This window comes from Manis javanica, chromosome 3, assembly GCF_040802235.1.
Source record: "Manis javanica isolate MJ-LG chromosome 3, MJ_LKY, whole genome shotgun sequence".
Taxonomy (NCBI): domain Eukaryota; kingdom Metazoa; phylum Chordata; class Mammalia; order Pholidota; family Manidae; genus Manis; species Manis javanica.
The window spans coordinates 40311955-40332271 of record NC_133158.1 but is presented as its reverse complement, the minus strand read 5'-3'; the positions used below and the strand labels follow the sequence as shown (position 1 = coordinate 40332271).

Genomic DNA, 20317 nt, shown 5'->3' with positions numbered 1-20317 from the left:
CTTTGAGGGGGTTGGAGGATCCTGACTGTGGGTGGAGACCCCTCTCTATGCTGGTGGGGCTCCAGCCCACTGAAACTGAGCTGGCATGTGGCTGGATGCCCAAGTCCTCAACCCCAGACATCTGAGTGGCCCCACCCTGCCCCTCCTCACAGCCTGCCTCTGGCAGGCTTGAAACTTAGGGGCCAGACTCCCTAAAATTGTTTTTGTGAAAAATAACACTTTGTAATTGTAAAAGGAAATGATCACTGTAGAAAAGAAATAAAGCAAAAGCCTGTTCTTGCCGCTCAGAGACTACTGTCCGCATGTCCCCATGGCCCCATGTGGGATTTTGTGTCTGTGACCCATCTGCCCATAGACTGCACAGCTCACAGGCCTCGTGGCGCTGACCCCACCCTCCCACCCCTTTCAGGAAGCAGCCAGTGGCTCCTATCCCAAGCTCGCCCCCGCCCTTTGTCCAGGCAGGGTCCCCACCTGCTGCGACCAGCTCTGGGACCTTCCTCCCAAGGGGGGCACTGTCCTCACAGCTGCCCACCCGCAGCGGGTTTGCGCCGGGCTGGAGTGTGTGGGGGCCATCGCCTTGTGCGGGGGCTGCTTCTCTGTCACATCTGGGTTGTGTGCTTGCAGAAGACGGGGCCGGGAGGTGCTTCTGAGCCTGTGAGTTGCTATTTCTAAACCCAGCACTCTGGACTCGGTGGCGGGAGCTATTTTAGGTCCTTGGCGTGTTTCTGCTGCTTGTAGAGCCTGGTGGGCAGCATTCCGCGAGGCTGTCTTCTCGTCACTCTTGTCGTGGGTGGCTGGGGCCGGAGGGCGGCCGAGGACTTTCAGGCAGAAGCTTGGGGATGGTGGGAGGAGGCTGAGGCCTGTGTGCTGCCATGTGTGTGTGATGTCCTCCCTGTCCCCGGTTTTTCCATGCCGTCCTGGGCTGGTGGCACTTGGTGTCCGGAGTCTGGCAGCCGCACATCTCCTTTTGGGCGCCTGCACACTTGTGTGTGTTCCCCCTGGTATCTGTGAGGTTGAGGCCCTCCTGGCGCGTTCTGGCTAATTGGCCTTCCCACTAGCCCCCAGGTGAGACACTGGTGTAAACGTGCTGTGACAGCTGAGCCTCGTGGCCCTGTGCGTGCCTGTCCCTCTGACACTTTGCTGCTTCCTCTTTGGGCTTGGTACTGCCCGTGGTCAGGGGGTGGGGGAGGTCTGTGCATGTTATCTGGTGCGGAACCCCAAAGTGGTCCCTTTCTCATCCTCCGTGGGCCCATGCTGGTGGAGGAGAGGAGGGGACATGTGCGGGGCATGTGGGCATGCCACTGTGGTGGCTCCGGGCAGATGTTGAGGCCCCCAGCCTCTGCCAGACACCAGAGGGAGGTGGGCCTTGATGTGAGCACATGGCGGCACTTCGGGAGCTGTGTGGCGGCGGGGTGCAGTGGGTGCTTGGCTCCTGGGATGGTCTCTGCTGACTTTCTCTCCTGAGAGGAGCCTGGGAGGGTGAGCCCCTGCCTCTATCCTTGGAACCTGCAGAAGTGCTGTGCAGCTGTGTGGCCTGCTGTCCCCTGGGCCCGTGTTTCTGGAGTCCCCCTGCCTGGCCCCCCCACCATAACCTGGGGGCAGCCAGGGAGATGGGCCAGGTCAGTGGAGGCACGGGTGGGCAGTGGACATCAGGCCAGAATCCCTCCCCTCATGCTGGCCAGAGGGGAGCCCGAGAGCAGGGGCCTGCGCCCCAGGAGGCTCCATGCCTGCGTGGTTGCTGCTTGCCCTCTCCCTGTGGTCAGTGCACAGAGAAATGTCAGGACTGTCAGCTCTTTTCCTGTGTGTACTTCCATCCCTGTGACTGTTTCATAATTGAAAGTTTTACCTCTTTATCCCCTTCACCTACACCCATCCCCCTACCCCCTTCCTCTGTGGCAACCACCAGTCTATGTCTGTGTCTGTTTTGAGTGTTTTGTCCACTTGTTTTATCCTTTAGATTACACATATAAATGAAATCATATGGTGTTTGTCTTTCTCTGACTTATTCCATTTAGTATAACACCCTCTGGGTCCTTCATGTTGCAGAGGGCAGAATTTCTTTCTTACTTATGGCTGGGTAATGTCCACTGTATGTATGTGTACCACACCTGCAGCCAGGTGTCCAGCAGTGGGTACTTGGGTACTGCCATAGCTTGGCCACAATATGTAAGGTGCATACATCTTCTTTTAAGTCTTGTTTTTATCTTAGGCCTGGAGAGCTGCTCATCCTTAAGGGCAGGCTGCTCTCTGGGTCCTGGGAATGCTCCGGGTCGGCCGGGCCTGCTGTAGACTTGGCGTTCCTGGCTCCCGCCCTGAGTTCCTGTTGAGTCCTTGGACTGGGATGACTGGACCCGTCGCTGCCACTTTGTGAATCATGAGAAATGCTGCTGGACACCTCTTATCCCCCTCACCCACGGCCAGTGGAGCTGCAGTGCCGACTCCAGGTGATCTGGCAGTCAGGGTGTGTCCCAAGACCGTGGCTCTGGGAGGGACCGGGGTGCAGTTTTGTGCAGGCGCTTTTAAACACCCTGCTTGTGTGACCCCACAGCCCTTTCTGCTGAGGCTTGTGTAGCCCTTGGATGTGCGCTGAGCAGGCAGCCATAGGTTGGGCATGCTTGCTGCGGTTCAAGGCAGGGACTGGCAGGGCTCCTTCTCCTGTCTTGTCAGAGGCTGGGGCTCAGCGCGGAGCCGGGCCCTGCCTGCCCCGAGTGGCTCGGGCTCTTAGAGCCCTCCAGGTGCATGGGGGCACCCGCAGGGACACAGCAGGGACCCGAGGTGAGCAGGGCTCCTGGCGCCCGGCCTTGTGTCCAGCATACTGCCCAGGCTGCAGATGTACCCAAGCTCTGGGGCCTGCAGGGCCTGCTACTAGTGTTGCAGCTGCTTTGGCGGGGCTTAGCTTTCCGAGCCCTGTGCCGGCTAGCAGGGCCAGCCTGTTTGGTTCCTGTTTCCCTGGTGCCATGGAGATGGGCTGTTGGGCAGAGGTCCCGGGGCAGAGCTGGGAAGGGTCGGGCTCCACCTGCTCTACATTCAGATGCCGCCACACGTGGGTCAGTCTCCTGAGCTTGTAGACAATGTTCTTTTGAACTATTTCAGAGTGATGGCAAGTTGTGGGGCGGTGGGGAGAAAGTCTTCCTGGACCCCTCGGTGTGCTCCCTACCTGGCGTCCGTGGGGGCTCCTGTGGGAGGCCCCCCTCCCACCTTCTGCTGGGTGGGTTCAGCCACGGCCCCCAGACAGGTGCCTCTCACCCTTCTCACACTGTGATCCTGTCCCTGGGGCTTGTGACCCCCGCACCAGGCTGCACAGGTGCCTGCCTTGGCGCTGCACCTGTGGCTCCTGTGCTGGGGTGCAGTGTCGGGAGTGCTGGGGGGCTGACAACTGTGCTGGCTGGCAGAGCAGGGGTGTGCGGCAGGCCCCCTGCTCTTCCCTCTTTCACGAGCAGCCTGCCACCTCTCAGCTAAGGGTGCTCTGCAGTCAGAGGGCCCCCCTTCTGCTGGCGGATGAGAGGCCGGGATGAGGAGGAAAGTAGGTCAGCTCCAGGCATGTCTGGAGGTTTAAGCACAGGCCACAGCATGCAGGAGCTCGCTGATGGGAAAGGGACTGGGTTCCTGTGGAGTCACGGGATTTGGACTTCTACCTGGGTTTTGAAACGAAGTCGAGTTTAGTGGGATCACTGTGTTTCTCTCGACAGACCTGGGTGCTGCTTTGTTTCTCCTGGTCTTAGTGAAGTAGAACCTGTGCCTACACCTTGGTTCCTGTTTTATTTTGGGGAATAAATCTCTAAATCCTGTGTCTCAAACACCCCTCCAGTTGTGTGGTCCCAGGGGTGCTGGCGATGTTTCAGTGGGGCTCAGTCCCAGACCGCTGTGCTGGGGAGACCGGAGGCTGGGGCCCAGCCATCAGCTCTGTTTCAGTCTGTCCATGGTGTCCTGGTGACCTGGAGCAAGTCTTGGCCCCTCTGACCCTCTGCTTTCTGCTCTGTGAAGTGGGGCTCATTCATAGGGTCTGTGATGGAAACGTGCCCAGGGCTTCTGACTAAAGGTCAGCAGATATGCTGTGGGGCTGAGGACAGGCTCCTGAGGGGGCCCAGCAGCAGGGACCTGGGGGCCTCGTGGCCTCTGCCCAGTCACTGCTGGCTCGTGCTTCCTCTCTGTGAGCTGTGTGGTACCTCTGGGCTGCGTGGGTGTGCTGTACCTCATCCCCACGGCCATCCTGGCGTTGGGGTGGAGGGCTGCTGGTAAAGGCCTCCTGGGCATCCTCAGACATCATGGATCTGTGTAAATAGCCAAGGAAACCCCATAGGGTGGGAGCTGCAGGCTTCTGTGGGCACGAGAATGCCCCCCTCACCCCACCTGTTCTCTGTCTGCCCTCAGGCACCGAGGCGAAGACCATTTTGCCCAAGAAGGAGAAGCTGAAGCTGAGGCGTGAGAGGTGGCTGCAGAGTAAGTCCACCCTGCCCTACTGCTGCACGCTGGGGGCCCGGGCTGGGGAGGTCCCGCAGCACGTGTGCCCCGAGTGGCTGTGATGTGCCCGTGCCCAGCACATGGCCCAGAAGGGGGGGCGCTGCCTTCCCACACCAGGGCCTGCAGGGCCCCGTCTAGCTCCTTCCTAAGAGGGGGGCCTCTGAAGCTGGGTGATGAGATGTGTCATCACCAGAGTGACGGTGCTTGACGGTAGTTTCCTGACAGTTCTCTGTGAGGTGTGTGTCCTTCGGGCCGTGCCCGCCCCCGGGTCTGGCGCCTAGCGGGTTTCCTCACCCACCGGCAGCTGGATGCCCTGCCCTACACGGTTGGATATCCACACCTCCTTCCACCGATAATGTCTCGGGACATAGCTACTGCCCGTGATGCTGAATGTTTGCTACTATTTTTCTAAAAATTTTCTTATGAAGATTGTTTTGTAATTTTTTTTACTGTTTTTTTTAACATTCTGTTAACTTTTTAAGTTAATTTGGATTATTTTCTTTTTTATGCTGTCTCAGTGAAATTGCGATCCACATTATTTTTTCCTTGAAGGTCGTAAGGAAAGTGTGTTTTTAATTTTTTAGAGATATTTGTCAGTTTCTTCCACAATCACTAATTTTATCATTTCTGTCACTTTTTGGATGTTTCTTAAGAAAGTGGTCTGTTCATCCATTTTCCTTTCCATGGTCCCTAGTGTGGGGTTCTGTAGAGCGTCCCTCGGGAAGCGGATATGCAGAAGCTGACGGAAACCACTGGGACCCCGCGTGTTTCTGGTCTCAGTGCTTGGGTGACATTTAACTTTCCTTCCATGGCAGTTGGTCTTTCTTGCCGCCCCGTCAGCATTGGGCTCTCATTTCCTGCGAAAGCATCTCACATGATCAGATCACGGGGCTCGGCCCCCTGATGCATGATCCCTGTCCTTCAGGTAACGCCTCTTCACGTTCTGGGCAGCTTATCTCTTCCCTTCTAAGAAATCTTGTAGTTACTTGTCTGTTCTGCTTCTCTGCTTTCTAAATTCTTAGTTTGTGTTTTTTTAATACCTTGTTCTTGTTTTCTTTAGGTCTGAGTACTTAGCCCCTGTGTTTTTATCAGTTCTGTTTGGGAATGACGGGCTATAAGTTAGCCTCTGAATATACCCTTAACTACAGCTCCCAAGCCAATTTTACCTAATATTTTATTATGGAAAATTTCATACAGAAGAGCAGGTCCCACCACCTAGACTTTACACAGAACATATCCTCGCTGACTGCTCATCAGCCCCCCGTACAGCAGGCTGCGTCTCACCGTGCCTTCCAGAGTCAGCTGCAGACATCAGGACGCTTTCTCCCAAATACTTCTGGAATTCATTACTTGGTTATGGCTCTTTTTTATTTTTATTTTGAGGTAAAGTTTACATACAATGAAACGCAGTTAGTTAAGTGTGCCAATCCAGCGATCTATGGCAAACGGTTACACCTGTGCAACCAAAATCCCTTTCCAGGTGCAGCACATCGGCGTACCCTGGGAGCCCCCACCCCTTCTGTCAGCTCCCACCCTTGGCTACCCCAGAGGTCGCCACTGTCCGACCACTCTCGGGTCATAGTTCGTGTCTCACTGCTCCAGACATTATAGAAACAGCGCCATATAGGATGTGCTCTTTTGGGCTCTGGATCCTTTGGCTTAGTGGGCTCTTTCTGAGACTTGTCCGTGCTGCGTGCAGCTGCTGCTACGCCCTTGTATTGCTCGAAGTGCTTCTTTATATGGACATACTCTTTGGGGCCCACTGTTGATGGACACCTGGCCGTTTTTCTCTTTAGCTGCTATGAATAAGGCTGCTATGAACATTCCTTACAAGTCTTCTTGTGGACATATGTTTTCGTTTCTCTTGGATAAATACTTGGGAATGGAATGCTGGGTCATAGGGCAGGTGTATGTTTAGTTTCATAAGCAACTGCCAGACGTTCCTCTAAAGTGGTTATACATTTGCTCTCCCACCAGCAACGTGGGAGAGCTCTGGCCACACCCTGGCTTTGCCAGCCCTCTGTGATGCTGGTCTCTTCTGGAAGTGGTAGCTTATTGTGCTGGAAATTGTCGTGGCCACTAATGAACATTTTCTGTGCTTAACTTACCGCCTGTTTGAGTATCGTCTACAGTTGAGTGTCTGTTTCGAGGGGCCCTTTGCCTTTTTATTATTGAGCTTCAAGAATTTTTATTTCCTGGAGACCAGTCCTTGGTCAGGTGTTTGTTTTGCAAATAATTTTCTTCCAGACTTACCTGCCTATTCATTTTCTTAACAATTTTTTTTTTTTTGGATGCAAAGAAGTTTAATTTAGAGGAATCTAATTTTTTTTCTTATATGGTTAATGTGTGTGTCTTGTTTAAGAAAACTTTGCTGAATTTTAGGTCGTACAGATTCTGTCCTATTCTAAAATCTTTGAACTTTTGGCTTTTATCTTCAGGTTCTGATCCATCTTGGATTAATGGTTGTCTGTGGTGTGAGGTGGTGGCTAAGGTTCTCTTTTTCTCTTCATTGTGGATATTCAGTTGTGCTAGCGCTACATGTTATAAAGACCTGTGTTTCCTCATTCGGTTGTTTTGGAGTCTTTGTGAAAATCAGATGGCTTCTAAGTGAGGTCCTGTTTTGGGGTGCACCTCTGTTGACCCCTTTCTCGCGCGTCCCCATGTACAGGCTGTGGCGTTAGCATAAGTCTGAGTCAGACCACGGAGTCCTCTGTTCTAGCTCTGCAGTTCTAAGATGGCTTTGCTATTCCAGATCCTTGGCGTTTCTGTATAGATTTTATTATAGGCTTGTCGCTCTTTTAAAGACCACCACGATCCCTCCCCCCCAAAAATAGCCTGGTAGGAGAATGACTGAGGTTACTTTGAGTCTGTAGATCATATTGGGGAGTTGCCATTTTAACAATGCTGAGTCTTTGAATCTGTGAACATGGTATGTGTGTCTCCATTTCTTCTGGTTTTAATTTCTATTATTATCAGTGTGTAGTTTGTAGAGGAGAGGGCTCACATGGGTCTTTTTGATAAGTTTATTGCTGTTTTATAGTTTTTGAAGCTATTGTAGCTAGAATTCTCAAAAGCTTCATTTTCTACTTTTCTGCTAGTGTGTAAAAATATCTTTGTTTTAATCTTGTAGCCCCTGACCTTGATGAAATCATGTATTAGTTCTGGTAGCTACTCTGTACATTCCTTAGAATTTTCTACATAAGTAGTAATGCTTCTTAAAATAGAGACAGTTTTACATCTTCCTTTCCAAACTTTATGTTTTCATGTCTTCTCATCTTACTGCAGTGGCTTGAACCTTTGGTGCAGAATTTCTCACAGTCTTGAGTGGCTAAGGGTCTGGGCCATGGTCAGCATCCTGTGAGCCTGCCTTGTTCAGGGTGAGTGACCAGGCCACAGTGGTGCACAACAAGGTGCCCTCATGCATTCTGTTTTAGGCCCATTTGTAAGGAATTTCCCTTCAGCTTTTTATGAACTAGAAAATGTGGGCAGGGAGGAAGGAGGGAATGACAAGGAGACTACTTCCCTTGCCTCCCTTCAGGGAGCTTGTGCCAGCCCACCTGGGTGCCACAGGGAACTGGGCTTCCCATAGCCAGTGAGGTTGTTTTAGGAGGCCTAATTTGCATATGGAATGCTTTTTCTTGATTGTACCTCAAGCTAGTTTTGAATTAAACCACTTAGAATATAGGGGCATCAGTCTCTGGGAATCTCATAGCTGAACCTTGCAGTAGAGTGGCTGGGGTGGGATGAGGCCTTGTGCACCCCCAGCCAGGCCACCCTGAAAATGCTCCCCCACCGTCATTGCTTCTGCACTGCTGCTCCAGACCACAGCGTAGGTGGAAGGGACCTTTCCTTGTCCCCTTTCCTCAGGAGTGGGCTGGCCGTGAAAGTCTGCCCCTGAGGGGACAGATGGCAGTGTGCAAGTCATTCTGGACTGGCACCCTCAGAACAGTTTGCCAGGTGAGGAGCTGATGAACGGGGCTGTCTGTACACAGGGTGCCCACCTGTGGGGGAAGCCAACCAGGAGTGGTGAGCCCCAGCCTACCTGGCCTGGGGGGTGGGGAAGCATACAGGACAAGGGCGTGGCAGGGCCTGCCCCTCAGGACTGCCGGGAGGGCCGGGCAAGGGCAGTGGTCGGGCCTCCCCTCTGCTTCCCACCACACCTGTGCTGCGGAAGTGGGCTCTGCGGCCTGGGGCGGGGAGGGGCCGTGGAGAGGTCTGCAAGACTGTCTGCCTTGCTGAGAGCTGCCAGCCTGCAGCTCTGTGCCAGGAAAAGGCGGGCCCCTCCCTCCATTTCTAAAATTAATTATGTGGGTTCCCCTAGAAATCGCAGGACAGATAGGCAAGGTGAGCCCCAGACCATTCAGTTCAGAGTCCAGTGAGGGGTCCGCAGGCACATAACCGAGGCCTCTTCAATTCCCTGTTGTTTCCGTCCTGTTGTGTTACCACCTCCCTGGCCAGAATGAAAGGGCACCCAAATCTGAGGGCAAATAAGGTTTTAATTGCACTCTGGTAGACAGTATAAAGGAGTTTAAGTAGCACAGGCAAAGTTGAGGGCTTGTTCTCTACCAGCCAGGCCCCCATTTTCTGGCCAGGATTTACTGCTGCTTGGCTGTAGGCTTACACTCAGAGACTTGCTTTTGTGCTGGCATGCATGCTGGGGTTTGGAGCAGTAGAAACACATTGTGTGTGTGTCCCCTCCCTGTGTGTGAGACAAAGCCTTGCCCATTGGGGCTGGTGGGTTCACACCCCTGCCCCTTGTGCACATGTTGCTTCTGCCCCAGGGCCTTTGTCCCTGCCAGTCCTGCTGCAGAGCCCTCCCCATGGCCACCCGTCTGCTCCTTGGCTTCATGCACGCACTTCCCTGGTGCGTGAAGTGCTGCTAAGGGCCCAGCCACCCGCCTGATGTGGGGTGGCCTGGGGAGTCCAGCTGCCTGGGTCACCCTGTCTTCCAGCTCTGGATGGCCCCCAGACCCCTCACTGGACTCTGAACTGGGTGGTCTGGGACTCGCCTTGTCTGTCTTTCCTGTGATTTCTAGGGGAACCCACATAATTAATTTTAGGAAATGGAGAGACGGGCCCACCTTTCCCCAAAAGGACGACCCCTCCCCATCAGACCACTGATTTTCGGTTGTTTTGCAGTTTGCTTTACTGTCCAGTAGGCCTGCTCTCTTGTTGCTTGTTCCTTTTCAAAATTGTTTTAGCTATTTTTACACATTTAGTCTTCTTAAAAAAAATCAGATTTAGAGTTAGTTTCACAGATTCTGGTAAAAATCCTGTTGAAGGTTGATGTGGTGTCGGATTTGTGGACTGGTTGGAGTGGAAGAGTTGCTCCTGTGTGCTGGTGTGCAGCCCAGGGCCCCGTAGTCCTGCCCTGTCCCTCGCTGGGTACTGAGCCAGCTGCGGGGATTGGCTTGGGTCTCCTCAGCCTCTTGTTCTGCTTTGTGTTTGAGTGTCAAATGTTCTACCACAAAATGTAACCCTTCTGGTGGTAATCTGTCCACGTAAGGGCGTCCCTCCTGGTCGTGGTCTATGTGATTCTCATTGAGCACATGGGAGCCTGCAGCTCCCTTTAGGCACTCCTGGTGGCAACTGTGGCTTCTTGCTCCTAGGCAGACACTGCTGGGGGCCGCCTGGTGGATGTCTCCGTGTCCAGCTGCCTTTGCTTGCCTTGGATACACCCGAGCCAGACCGCACACACTGGTGATCTAAAATGCTCAGCTCCGACCACTGACCCCTGTGTAGCTGTTTGCACCTGTCTTCCCAGAAGCCACCGGTCTCCGCTTTGCCTGCCTTGGTCCTGTGCAGCCTGGTGCTGGGTCCACCAGCCGGGGAAGCTACTGTGATGTTGGAGTCCCCCTGCCCCCAGCCATCTCAGCCCACCTAGGGGGTTGAGCTCTGAGCAGGAGGCCCCCAGCTTCATGAGGGGCTCAATCATTTACCCTCTTCCTGGCAGGATGGAAAGCATCAAAGGGCCCCTCACAGACCCTAATGACACAGGACATGGGGCTGCTGTGGGGCTCTGTGCACAAAGACCATGGAGGAGAGGCTCCTGGGGACCCTCCGGGGCTCTCCTGATCAGGGATGTGGTCAGGGCGGATGGGCCTTAAGGCTCTTGCAACTGAGGGGCATCGGGGTGGGGCGGCACTGCCCAGGGCCAGGAGGAGAAGCCCTGCCTCCTGCCTTGAGAGCCGGCCGGGGCTCCTCACTGGGAGACGAGCAGTTTCAGTTTCTGGAAAGGGTTCTTTTGAGAACACCTGTTGGTGCCACCATCTACCGCTGGCTTTCCACACATGCTTCTTGGGCCTCAGTGCTGTGCACACACTCTCTTGATATCAGATGGCAGGCTGTCCTGTCTGTCTTCCCACCTGGGTGCTCCATCCAGGCCTGCAGTCCTCCTGGCCTGCTCTGTGCCTGCCGGGCCTCACCGCCCTTCTGGATTCCCCGAGGGGTGATGGCTGGGCACACTGCTGAAGGACCTGGTTTTAGAGCACCAGCTCCAGGAGGGAGAGTCCATAGGGGTCACTTGTGGGCCAGGCTGATGCCGCTCTGGCAATACATGGCCTTCCAGAAGGGGCTGGGCTGTGAGTCGTCTGCCTTTGTGGAGAAAGTGACTTGTAACCTTTTGAGATGCGATTCAGCTGTGGCCTGTTACTCACAGCAGGTGACGTGGGCTTGGAAGCTCAGGTCTGGCCGTCCTAAACCCATCACAGCCCTCCCCTCCAAGCTCTTAAAGAAAGGTCAAATGCGGAACTGTTCAGTGCCTCTGTAGTTTAAATCAGCTGCCTTTCACTGTGTTGGAACCCTGGCTGCCAGCTGTCTCCTGGGGCGAGACCTGCTCACAGGCTAGTGAACCTCACTTCCCACCAGGCCCACAGTAGAAATGATGTGTTTGGGCCTGTGTTTATTAGCAACTTTGAAATAAACATATTCCTAAATGAAAACCACTTCCACGGCCCTGCCTGAACCCCTTCTCCAGTGCGGGCGCCCGGCAACCTCACTCCCTGGGTCTTCCTCACCTACACTGTGCCCAGCCGCCTGGGCCAATCCCTCCCAGGGTGGTCGCGGGCCCCTCCTGTGGCTGCCTGTCCCCTGTGCGGGACCTCTGTGGCACCCTCCCCTCTCGCTTTGGGCTGGCCGCCCCCCCGGGTCACTGTCTGCATGCAGCCTCCCCCTGGGGACCCACTGCTCCCTCTCCCTCTGCTGAACCCCACCAGCGCCTCTTCCAGGCGAAAGCCTCACCTGCAACCTCAGGCCCTTGGTCTGTAATGGGAAAGTGTCCTCTGAGATAAAGGGAGATGGCTCGGGTGGCAGCCTGTGATGCAGGGAAGGTGGGTGCCTGTGGGCAAGAGGGCGGGCTGCCCCGGGGCCCAGGAGTCAGACTGTCAGGCTGCCTCCTTGTTTGTCACCATGCTCCTTTATGCAGCCTTTGGTCTGGCTTCTCGCTAACCCCTTGTCCCTCTTCCTCAGAAATTGAAGCCATAAAACTGGCCGAGCAGAAGCACAAGGCAGAACGGAGGCGGAGGGCCACGGTGGTGGTGGGGGACCTGCAGCCCCTGAGGGACGCCCTCCCTGAGCCACCAGAGCCCCAGGCTGGCAGCCAGCAGCCACACACACGAGGGTGAGTGTCCATCCAAGGCTGCTCAGGGGTGCCAGGCTGCCAGGGGCAGGAGCTGCAGCCGTGACCCTGTGTAGGGCAGGGCAGCAGCTGCCAGGGGTGGGGGGCATGGGGTGTCTGCCCTGCTGATGCCCCAGAGATCTGCCCTCGGGGACTGCACTGCCAGGTGAGCAGGCGGCCCTCCCTTGCTTGAGGCTGGGGCCCTGGGGCCTCTGCTGGCCGACAACCTGAACAGTGTGGCGGGCACACTGGGACATGCCTCAGCCCTGTGCGGGGAGCACCTGAGCCTGGAGGCAGCTGCTGCCTGGCACTGCCCCCTGGATGTTCTGGGCCCTGCTCTCACCCTGGGGGCAGCCTGCCAGATTGCTGCCACGGGGGCCTCTCTCCAAAACCAGAGCATTCTTTCAGGGTGCTTTCTGCCTCCCCAGGACATGTGGGCTGTACAGAAGCACGTCCCTCCTATTCCCAGGCTGCTCTTTTCAGAAAAGGAGAAGGCCTTGGGCTTGGCCCTGCAGGGAGGCTCCTGGCACAGGTGTGGGGCTTGGATCACTCTGTTCTGGTCAGCAGGGGCTCTGGGCTCGGACTGGCCTCGCTCTGAACTTGTGGGAGTCGGAAGGTTTTCTGTCCTGTCACGGCACTCTACCTGCATCTTTTACTGTGCTCTCTCTAAGTTTGTCTTTTTCAAAAAAAAATTCTATTGCTTCTACTAACTTTCCCTCTAAGCAGAAAGCAGCCTTTCACTGGCCTGAGGGGTGGGCCAGCTCAGGCCACTCAGCTGCCGTGGCCCCAGGCAGGCTCCCTGTGGGGGAAGCAGCCAGGACTTTCAGTCCAGAAAGGAGTGGCCACTGGCATTGGGACTTGGAGACTGAACCAGAGCCTGGGATGCAAATTCCATCCTGGGTCTTGAACAAAAATGTGACCCAGGTCAAGAATCCTTTCCCTGCTTTTAGTTTTCTCATCTGAAAAATGCTCCTGGGGCCCCCAGAGGAGAGAGAACTGCATACACACCCTGTCAGCAGCTCCAGGAGGTGTGTGTGGGCCCTGGGGCTGCCCGGTGCTGAGCTGAGCATGCTGGGGAGGCCATGGGTGTCCCTGGGTGCAGGAGTGCTCCCGGCTGGCCTCCCAGCCACTGGGCCTTCTGTTGGCTGGGATCACTCTCCCCACTCCAGTTTCTTGGCACTAGGGGACTGTTGGTTTGAATAAACGTTATTTTAGAACAGTCACAGGTTTACAGAGGGATGACGGTCCCGAGAGGCCTACACACTTCACACATCAAGACATCCTATGTGAGTGTGGCACTTCAGCACAGCTCAGGGACTGGTGCTGACATGGCCGTTCAGCTCATCTCCCAGCTTTCCCCTATGCCCTCTTTCTGTCCCGGACCCCATCCCGACACCGTGTATTTAGCTGTCATGCCCCTCAGGCCTCCTCTGACTTCCCTCAGCTTTGATGACCCTGACGGCGCTGAGGGGCGCCGGGCAGGCATCTGCAGGCTGTCCCCGGCTGGCACGGCCTGGGGACTTCTCATGACTGGACTGGGTCACGGTGCTGGGGGAAGACCACAGAGAGGGCCGTCCCTCTGCCCAGTGCCAGTGCGTGCCCAGCCTGGCCTTGCCTGGGCATCGGCCATGCCGCCTGGCGGGGCTTTTCCAGACTGGTCCCTGTGCTGTCCTCGGGAAAGAGAGCCCTCCCAGCCCACACCTGAGGGGTGCCCCCTCCCTGGGGACGGGGCAGCCACACAGCGGCCTGGAGCTCCCCTACAGAGGCTCCCTCTTGTCCCTGCTCGCGTCCCAGCCACTGATATCCGAGTGGGCTCGTGGGGGCCTCCTCGTGCTTTGGGCTCCACTCCAGCCACCATTCTGCTCCGGCCTCGGGGAGCTGTTTCCAGGGGGCCATGTCCCTCTGACAGCCCATCCGTGGCAGGCAGTGCTGTGTTTCTGAGCCCTTCCTTCCATCTGGCTCTGCCAGGTGCTGCGGCCCATCCTGGGCACTCCCTGGCAGCCCTGGCCCCTCATGGGAGGGTGGGTGCTGCACCTGTGCTCGGTGTGCTGACTGTGGACTAGGAGCCCTCAGCCAATGTATGCACACTGACCAGGGTGTGCTTCTGCCATGGTTATAAGACCATCTTCACCTGTGCTGAGGTGGCAAGTGTGCGGGTCCCCAAGGCCACCGTTAGGTTTGCTAATTTTCTAGGACACAACGGAGCTCAAGAAGGTTTTACATCCCTCATTGGGTTGTGATGGCGGAAGGGTACAGGTTAAGGTCAGCCAAGGGACAAGACCCCAGGGTCCCTATGCAGAGTTCTGGCCACGCCTCCCCGTGGAGGCAGGACAGTGGGGTTCCCTATGGCTGCGTGCGGACCATGCAGGAGTGTTGCTAGCAGGGAGTGCTCGCACAGTTCTGCCCCCTCCCCGCATCGTGGATGGCAGGAGGGCTAGCCTCGGGCTCTGTCACCAGGGTGTGTGGATTTTGGTGTCTTTACACCACTTCCATGCCCTGTTGAGCCTCCAGGCCATCTGTCCCCGACTGGCCTCATTTCACCAGGCCGGGGTCCCTTTGTCCTGTAGCTCACAGAGCAGGCTCAGCCCCTGAATGCTTGTGATATGCAGTGTTTGGCTCATCCATGCCTTTGCCTGGACAGAATTTCTTGCAGCCAGGGAGAAGTGCCGTTCAGGCAGGTCCCAGCAAGGGGTGACTTCAGGCAGGGGGACAGATGGCATAGCTGACCCGAGTCTGTTGCCACCCCAGGCCTGCCCTGGAGTCGGGTTGGCTGGGATGTGGTGTGTGGACAGCCTTGTGGCCCTGGACACTCAGACCCCAGTTGCCCTCTCAGACATCCCAACCCAGGCCCTGGGCCCCTCCTAGTCCATTCCAAATCTCAGGCTCCCTCGGGGTGAGCTGCACAGCACAGACCCTGCAGCATGGCTGCCCAGAGATAGCGAGTAGCAATGGTGCCGCCAGCGGGCTGTGTTCGTCCGGAAGAGGTTGGAGTCCTGAGGTCTGTGTGCATGCGCATCCCAGTGACAGCTGTATTCTGCCTGACGAACGAGGCAGGCGCCGCATGCTGCTGGCTGCTGGGTCACTGCTGCTGGCACCCCATGTTGCCTGGTGGCCTTGGAGTGGACACTTGGAGCACACCTGGGCCGGTAGCTGGGGCTGAGGGCACTACCTGCTGGTGCAGCCTCCCAGATCTCACAGACTGCCTGCAGCTGGCTAGGGCTCGTGACGGTCCCTGCATGCCCAGGGGTCTCCTGGATGTGGCCTTGGGACACTCAGCTGTCAATGGAGGGGCTGTGGAGGCCTCTGCCCATTTGCCTTTGTATAGACTGGACGGGGATCCAAGCCCCAGCCCCCTGACCTCCCAGCATGTGGCCGCCCCCTGGGGGCACTGGCCAGAGAGAGGCAGTTCTTCAAGGGACCTGCTCCGGGTGCCCACATGGAGAGGGGTCAACCATGGGAGAGGCAGTACGGCCATATCCTGAGGCCGAGGCTGACCTGGGAGAGGCCGCAGATGGGGTGTCAGAGATGGGAGCCTGCATGGGACGGAGGGACTGAGCTGAGAGCAGAAGCCCAGGCCAGCCAGTGGGGAGGGAAAAGTGGGTCGACAGAAATACCATTCATTCATTTCTGACTGAGACGTGAGTGAGGGACGAGCTCCCCGCTGAGGCTCAGCTTGGGTGCGTGCCCTGTGCTTGGTGGCCTTCCTGCCCTGCCCTCCTGTCGGGGTCATGCTCCTGCCACATGGGGCCTGTGAGGCCATGTGTGCTCCCACCCACAGTGGGGAAAGGGCTGTCCCAAGCGACCTAGGAGCCCTCTGGGGGCGGTGACCTCTGGGTCCAGTGCAGCTGGCAGAGGTGCAGGGCAGGTGGCCGCACTGATTCAGCATCTGTGTGTCCGGCAGGGCGAGCAGCAAGCCCCGGCCGGCCGAGTGGAGCCGCATGAGCGCAGCCCAGAGGCTCCAGCTTCTGTGAGTACAGTCTGCCGCCATCTGTCCACCCCACCCCCAGGACTGTCAGGCGCCTGGCAAAGTCCCCAAACCCCAGGCCCTTCAGGCGCCGGGGCAGTGTGGGGCATCACTGGCAGCCCCCTTTTGTTGGCATGAGGAGCCTGCTTGCAGCAGGGCAACACAGCCCCTTCCCCAACCCCCTGGGGAGGCGAGGGGCAGGTGCTGTCAGATGAGGGCTGATGCCACCTCTTGGGACCCAGCTCCTTCTTGGGGGCTGGTGTGGGCCCCCCTTGCCCAATGGGGTTCTGTCTCCCCATCAGCAGCCAAGAAAGCTGGGCCCACTGCACCGTGACCTTGGCTGGGGTCATGCAAGCAGGAGCAGAGCACGAGCTCCGCTCCCACCCCATTCACCCACCCCATGGGTAGGCTGTCCCTGCCCATCTCCCTTCTTGACAGGGTGCCCTGTAGGCCTGGAGCTGCTGTGCTGGTTTCTGACCAATGCCTGGGGCAGAGGTGTTATTCCCCAGGGGCACCCAGCTGAGGCACGGGTGGCCACGGCCGGGTTGCAGGGCCTGTGGAGTGCAGGCCGACCCCCATGCTTCTGAGAGGCGGGGTGACCCCCTCCGCTGGCTGGGGACGGGCAGCCACCCGGTGACCTTGGCTCGGGGCTCCTGCAGGAGGAGAGGGTCCGAGGACATCTTCCTGCCTCCCCGTCAGGGCCCCCTGGTGAGCGGGCGGGCCTTAGGGCGCATGGGGTGCAGCCTCCCGCCCGCCTGTTCTGCAGCACTGCGTCTGCGTCTGCAGAGCCTCTGATGTCGCCAGTCTGCACAGCACATGTGGGCTGCCGTCCCCCATGCTTCTCAGCCTCCTGCCTTTAGTAGCCCCCCGTCAAGGTTGTGGGCAGGCCTGGGGTGTGTGTGACCTTGAGGTGGCCCTGCTGCCCACTGTCCCCAGTCAGCCCTCAGACCCTCCTTGTCTTCCCTCCGCCTGACCCAGCAAGGCAGCCCCCTGCCCCTGATGGAGAAGGTCTGGGCAGAATTTCACAGAGCCCCTGCCTCTCTCAGCCCCATCCCTGTTCCAGCGCCCCCTTCCCTACAGGGACCCCTCAGGCCCTCCCACTTGATCGCGTGGTAACCCCTGGCCTGTGCTGAGGGCCTGTGTGTGGGCTGGCTGAGCCGAGGCAGGTCCCGGGTTGCTGATGCTCACTCTGGCCTCCCGTAGAGGGCGTGGGGCTTGCTGACCTGCTCTGACCTGGACTCTTTCAGCGAGGAAGAAAGGACCCGCTTTCAGGAGCTGCTGGCCAGCCCGGCCTACAGAGCCAGCCCCCTGCTGGCCATCGGGCAGCAGCTGGCCCAGCAGATGCGGCAGGACTGCCAGCTCTGACCAGCCCGGGTGTGCTGGGCTCAGTGGGAGCATGCACGAAGGTGCCCATAGAGTCGTGCTTTTCACCATGTCACCTTGAGCCTGGCGGGCTGCCCCCGTGGTGTTCCTCCCCCCCATTGGGAGGTGGGTGGGGACAATAAATCTGCATGAGCTCAGGTGTGGGTCACAGCCGCTTCCTTCTGTGTCTCGGCCGTCCCGTGGACTCCCGACCTGCCACTGCCCTTCCCAAGGCTGGCCAGCGTGGGACACCGGCCCCGCTCCCCACAGCAGAACAGTGGCTAAGTGGGCTGTGAGGGCCCGGGACACCCTGCCGCCAGGGGATGCCGCTCTGTTGGGTTCTGTGGCTGCTTGCTGCCTCGCCTGCTCCAAAGGGCCGGTGGAGGCCCGAGGCCTGCCTGCCTTCTTACCTGGGCCCCCAGCCCTGGCTCTCTGTGGCTTCCAGCCAGGTCCCCTCCCACTGTCACCGTGTGGTGAGCAGGGCAGGTCCCTGGGAGCAGCCTTGTTAGAAGCCCTGGGGTCTGGTGATTGGATTGCAGAACTGACTTCAACCCTTGATCTGAAGATGTGGAACGTGGAGGGAACTTTCCCAGCCCCCAAGGCCTGGCCTGGGCTCTTCCCAGGAGAAGGAATCGGGGTTTGTGTCAGGCAGGGACTCAAAGCCTGCATCCTACGGGAGAGAGGTGGTGGGCATGTGCCTCCGAAGCCAAGGGGCCCCCACAGCAGCTCTGGGCCCAGAAACAGGCTGTGTGACAGGAGCAGTTTGAAGAGCAGTACTTGTGACACACCCACTTGTGCAATAAAGTAAGTGCTGGGAGAGAAGGCAGGGTGTGCGGGAGCGCTGCTGGCTGCCTGGGAGGTGGTGCGGGCGGGCCGCTTGGTCTTTGTCACGCTTTTCTGTATTGTTATGCCTAATAAATGTGACTGTGCCTTTATCACGCACTTGGCGTCCTCCTCCTCCAGCCACTGCAGTGTGACCCACCAGGAGCTGCTGTCACAGAGGGCAGTGCCCTGGAAGGCAGACCCAGGAGGTGTCAGGGTGGGGGGGCCTCAGGACTGGCCTGTGTGGGGACTGTCACCCTCAGAGCAGAGAATCACATGGCCAATGCTCGGATGAGCTGCGGGTCACCTGGGCCGTGGCGGGATTGTGAGCTTGGTGGTGGGGGGTGCAGATCTCTGCATGGGGCTGAGGGGCCTACTGGACTGCACGGGGGTGCTCTGCATGGGTTGCAACACACGGGGAAGGGGAGTGGCAGTGGGAAAGTCCCTACTTGTGCGGGCTCGACTTTTCCACCTTAGCAGAGGGAGTGGGCAATCATTTGGTGGTACGTGAGGTGATGAAGCTGAACAACTTTTAAACCCTGGAGCGCTCAGTTGGCGCTCCTGCTCTGAAAGGGAGGCAGGGCAGCGAGAGCCTCCTGGGGCTAGGTGGCTCCCCCACCCTGTGGGGCCCTTGGAGGAGTTCTGGTTGGGGACGGCAGCCCCTGCCTTGGCGCTCTGTGGGCCCCAGAAGAACTGGGCTGGGGTCCCCGTTTTCCATGTCCACTCAGGCACGGGGCCCACACAACGTACTGTGTGCCTATGAGGAGGAGGGCAGTGGGCAGGGGGAGTGCCAGGCCCTAGGAGCAGGGTCTGCATGCCCAGACAAGACCAGCCCAGGGGAGCCCCCAAGAGCCTAGGGGCCTGTGCCTGCACCTCCCCTGCAGGCGGTCTCCTGTAGAGCCTTCGGGCACACTCCGAGGTTCCCTGGTTGGGGGCTGAGGCACCGTTAAACCCCCAGCTCCCAGGCAGATGTCAGACCCTGTCTCACGCACCGTAGTGCCCCTGGGCCTACCTCTTCCTGGGCCTCCTTGCTGTGCGCACAGTCCATTTGGGGGGTGCGTCCTGTCATACCTGTCACTACTCTGCAAACACTTCCCCACATGTGTGGCCTTTTCTCTGCAGGTGGGTGCCCACTGGGCTCCTCTTGGCTGACAGACCCACTGAACCTGTTCCCTGGGGTGACACTCCCACACAGGTGGCTTCAGACAGTAGGAATATGTTCTGTCCAGTTGGGCAGGGCCACAGCCTTCACGGCTCTGATGTGGTCGCCTGCCTCCCTCCTGCCTGCCTCTGCCCTCACAGAGGATGCCAGTCACCGGGGTAGGGCCCCCCTCCATTATGTCCCAACCACATCCCCCCACAGAAACCCCATGTAAACCATGGTCACATCTCAGGTCCCAGTGGACACTGGTCTTTGCAGACAGACTTGGACCGGGGGTGGTCCAGGCATCAGGAGTGTTAGAGGCCCGCAGGTGAGTAGAGAGTGCACATTCAGAGTATGCACCACCCCTCGTGAGGTGGGGCAGGAAGCAGGGAAGAGGGGCAACTAGTCTCCATGCAGAGCTGGGCGTGAGGCGGGGGGCATGCCAAGGGCTGGGACGGAGAGGAGGCCTGGGGCAGCCCTGGGACATGCAGGACCCCAGCTGGACCATCATCATGGTGGGGGCCTGGAGGTCCTCCCCTAGCTGTCCCCGACTCCCTGCCTGGCCTGCCTTGTGTGCCCCTGGTTCAGCTTTCCCTTTCCCACAGGGATGCAGGCCCCTGAGGGCAGACGTGGAACTGCACACAGCATAGGGATGTGGTCAGTGTGAAGGAAAGTCAGGGAGCCGGGGCCTGGGCCGGCCCAGGAGACCAAACCCAGGCCCGTGCCGGCTGGCCTCGAGGGTACACGGTATGGGGGAAGAGGGCCATTCTGCAGTGTCACTGGGAAACGCCCCCAGCAAGTGCCCCTCCTCTGTCCCCTCTGCTTGCTTCCTTTCCCTGATGGTCTGCCAGGCTGCAGGCCACCCCTAGGGGGCTGTGGCTGGGCCCCTGCAAGGGGGGCTCAGGGCAGAATCAGGAGCAAGTGCCACCTCAGGGCCCCCGCTATAGAA

General features: G+C 58.0%; 1 protein-coding gene across 3 annotated transcripts in view; it reads left to right on the top strand.

Annotated features, from left to right (window-relative positions):
• SLX9 (SLX9 ribosome biogenesis factor) overlaps nucleotides 1–17560 on the top strand; it is a 28250-nt gene extending 10690 nt beyond the window's left edge. Inside the window, exons 3-6 of one of the 3 annotated variants that reach the window (XM_036994924.2) lie at nucleotides 4372–4440; nucleotides 11929–12079; nucleotides 15978–16043; nucleotides 17288–17560. In XM_036994924.2, the coding sequence (XP_036850819.2) occupies nucleotides 4372–4440; nucleotides 11929–12079; nucleotides 15978–16043; nucleotides 17288–17405 (404 nt within the window). In that variant the 3' untranslated portion in view covers nucleotides 17406–17560. Of the gene's footprint in view, nucleotides 1–4371; nucleotides 4441–11928; nucleotides 12080–15977; nucleotides 16044–16345; nucleotides 16464–17243 lie in introns of those variants that run through there. The other 2 variants (XM_073231237.1, XM_036994923.2) reach the window with 2 other exon arrangements.
• The last annotated feature ends 2757 nt before the right edge of the window (nucleotides 17561–20317 follow it).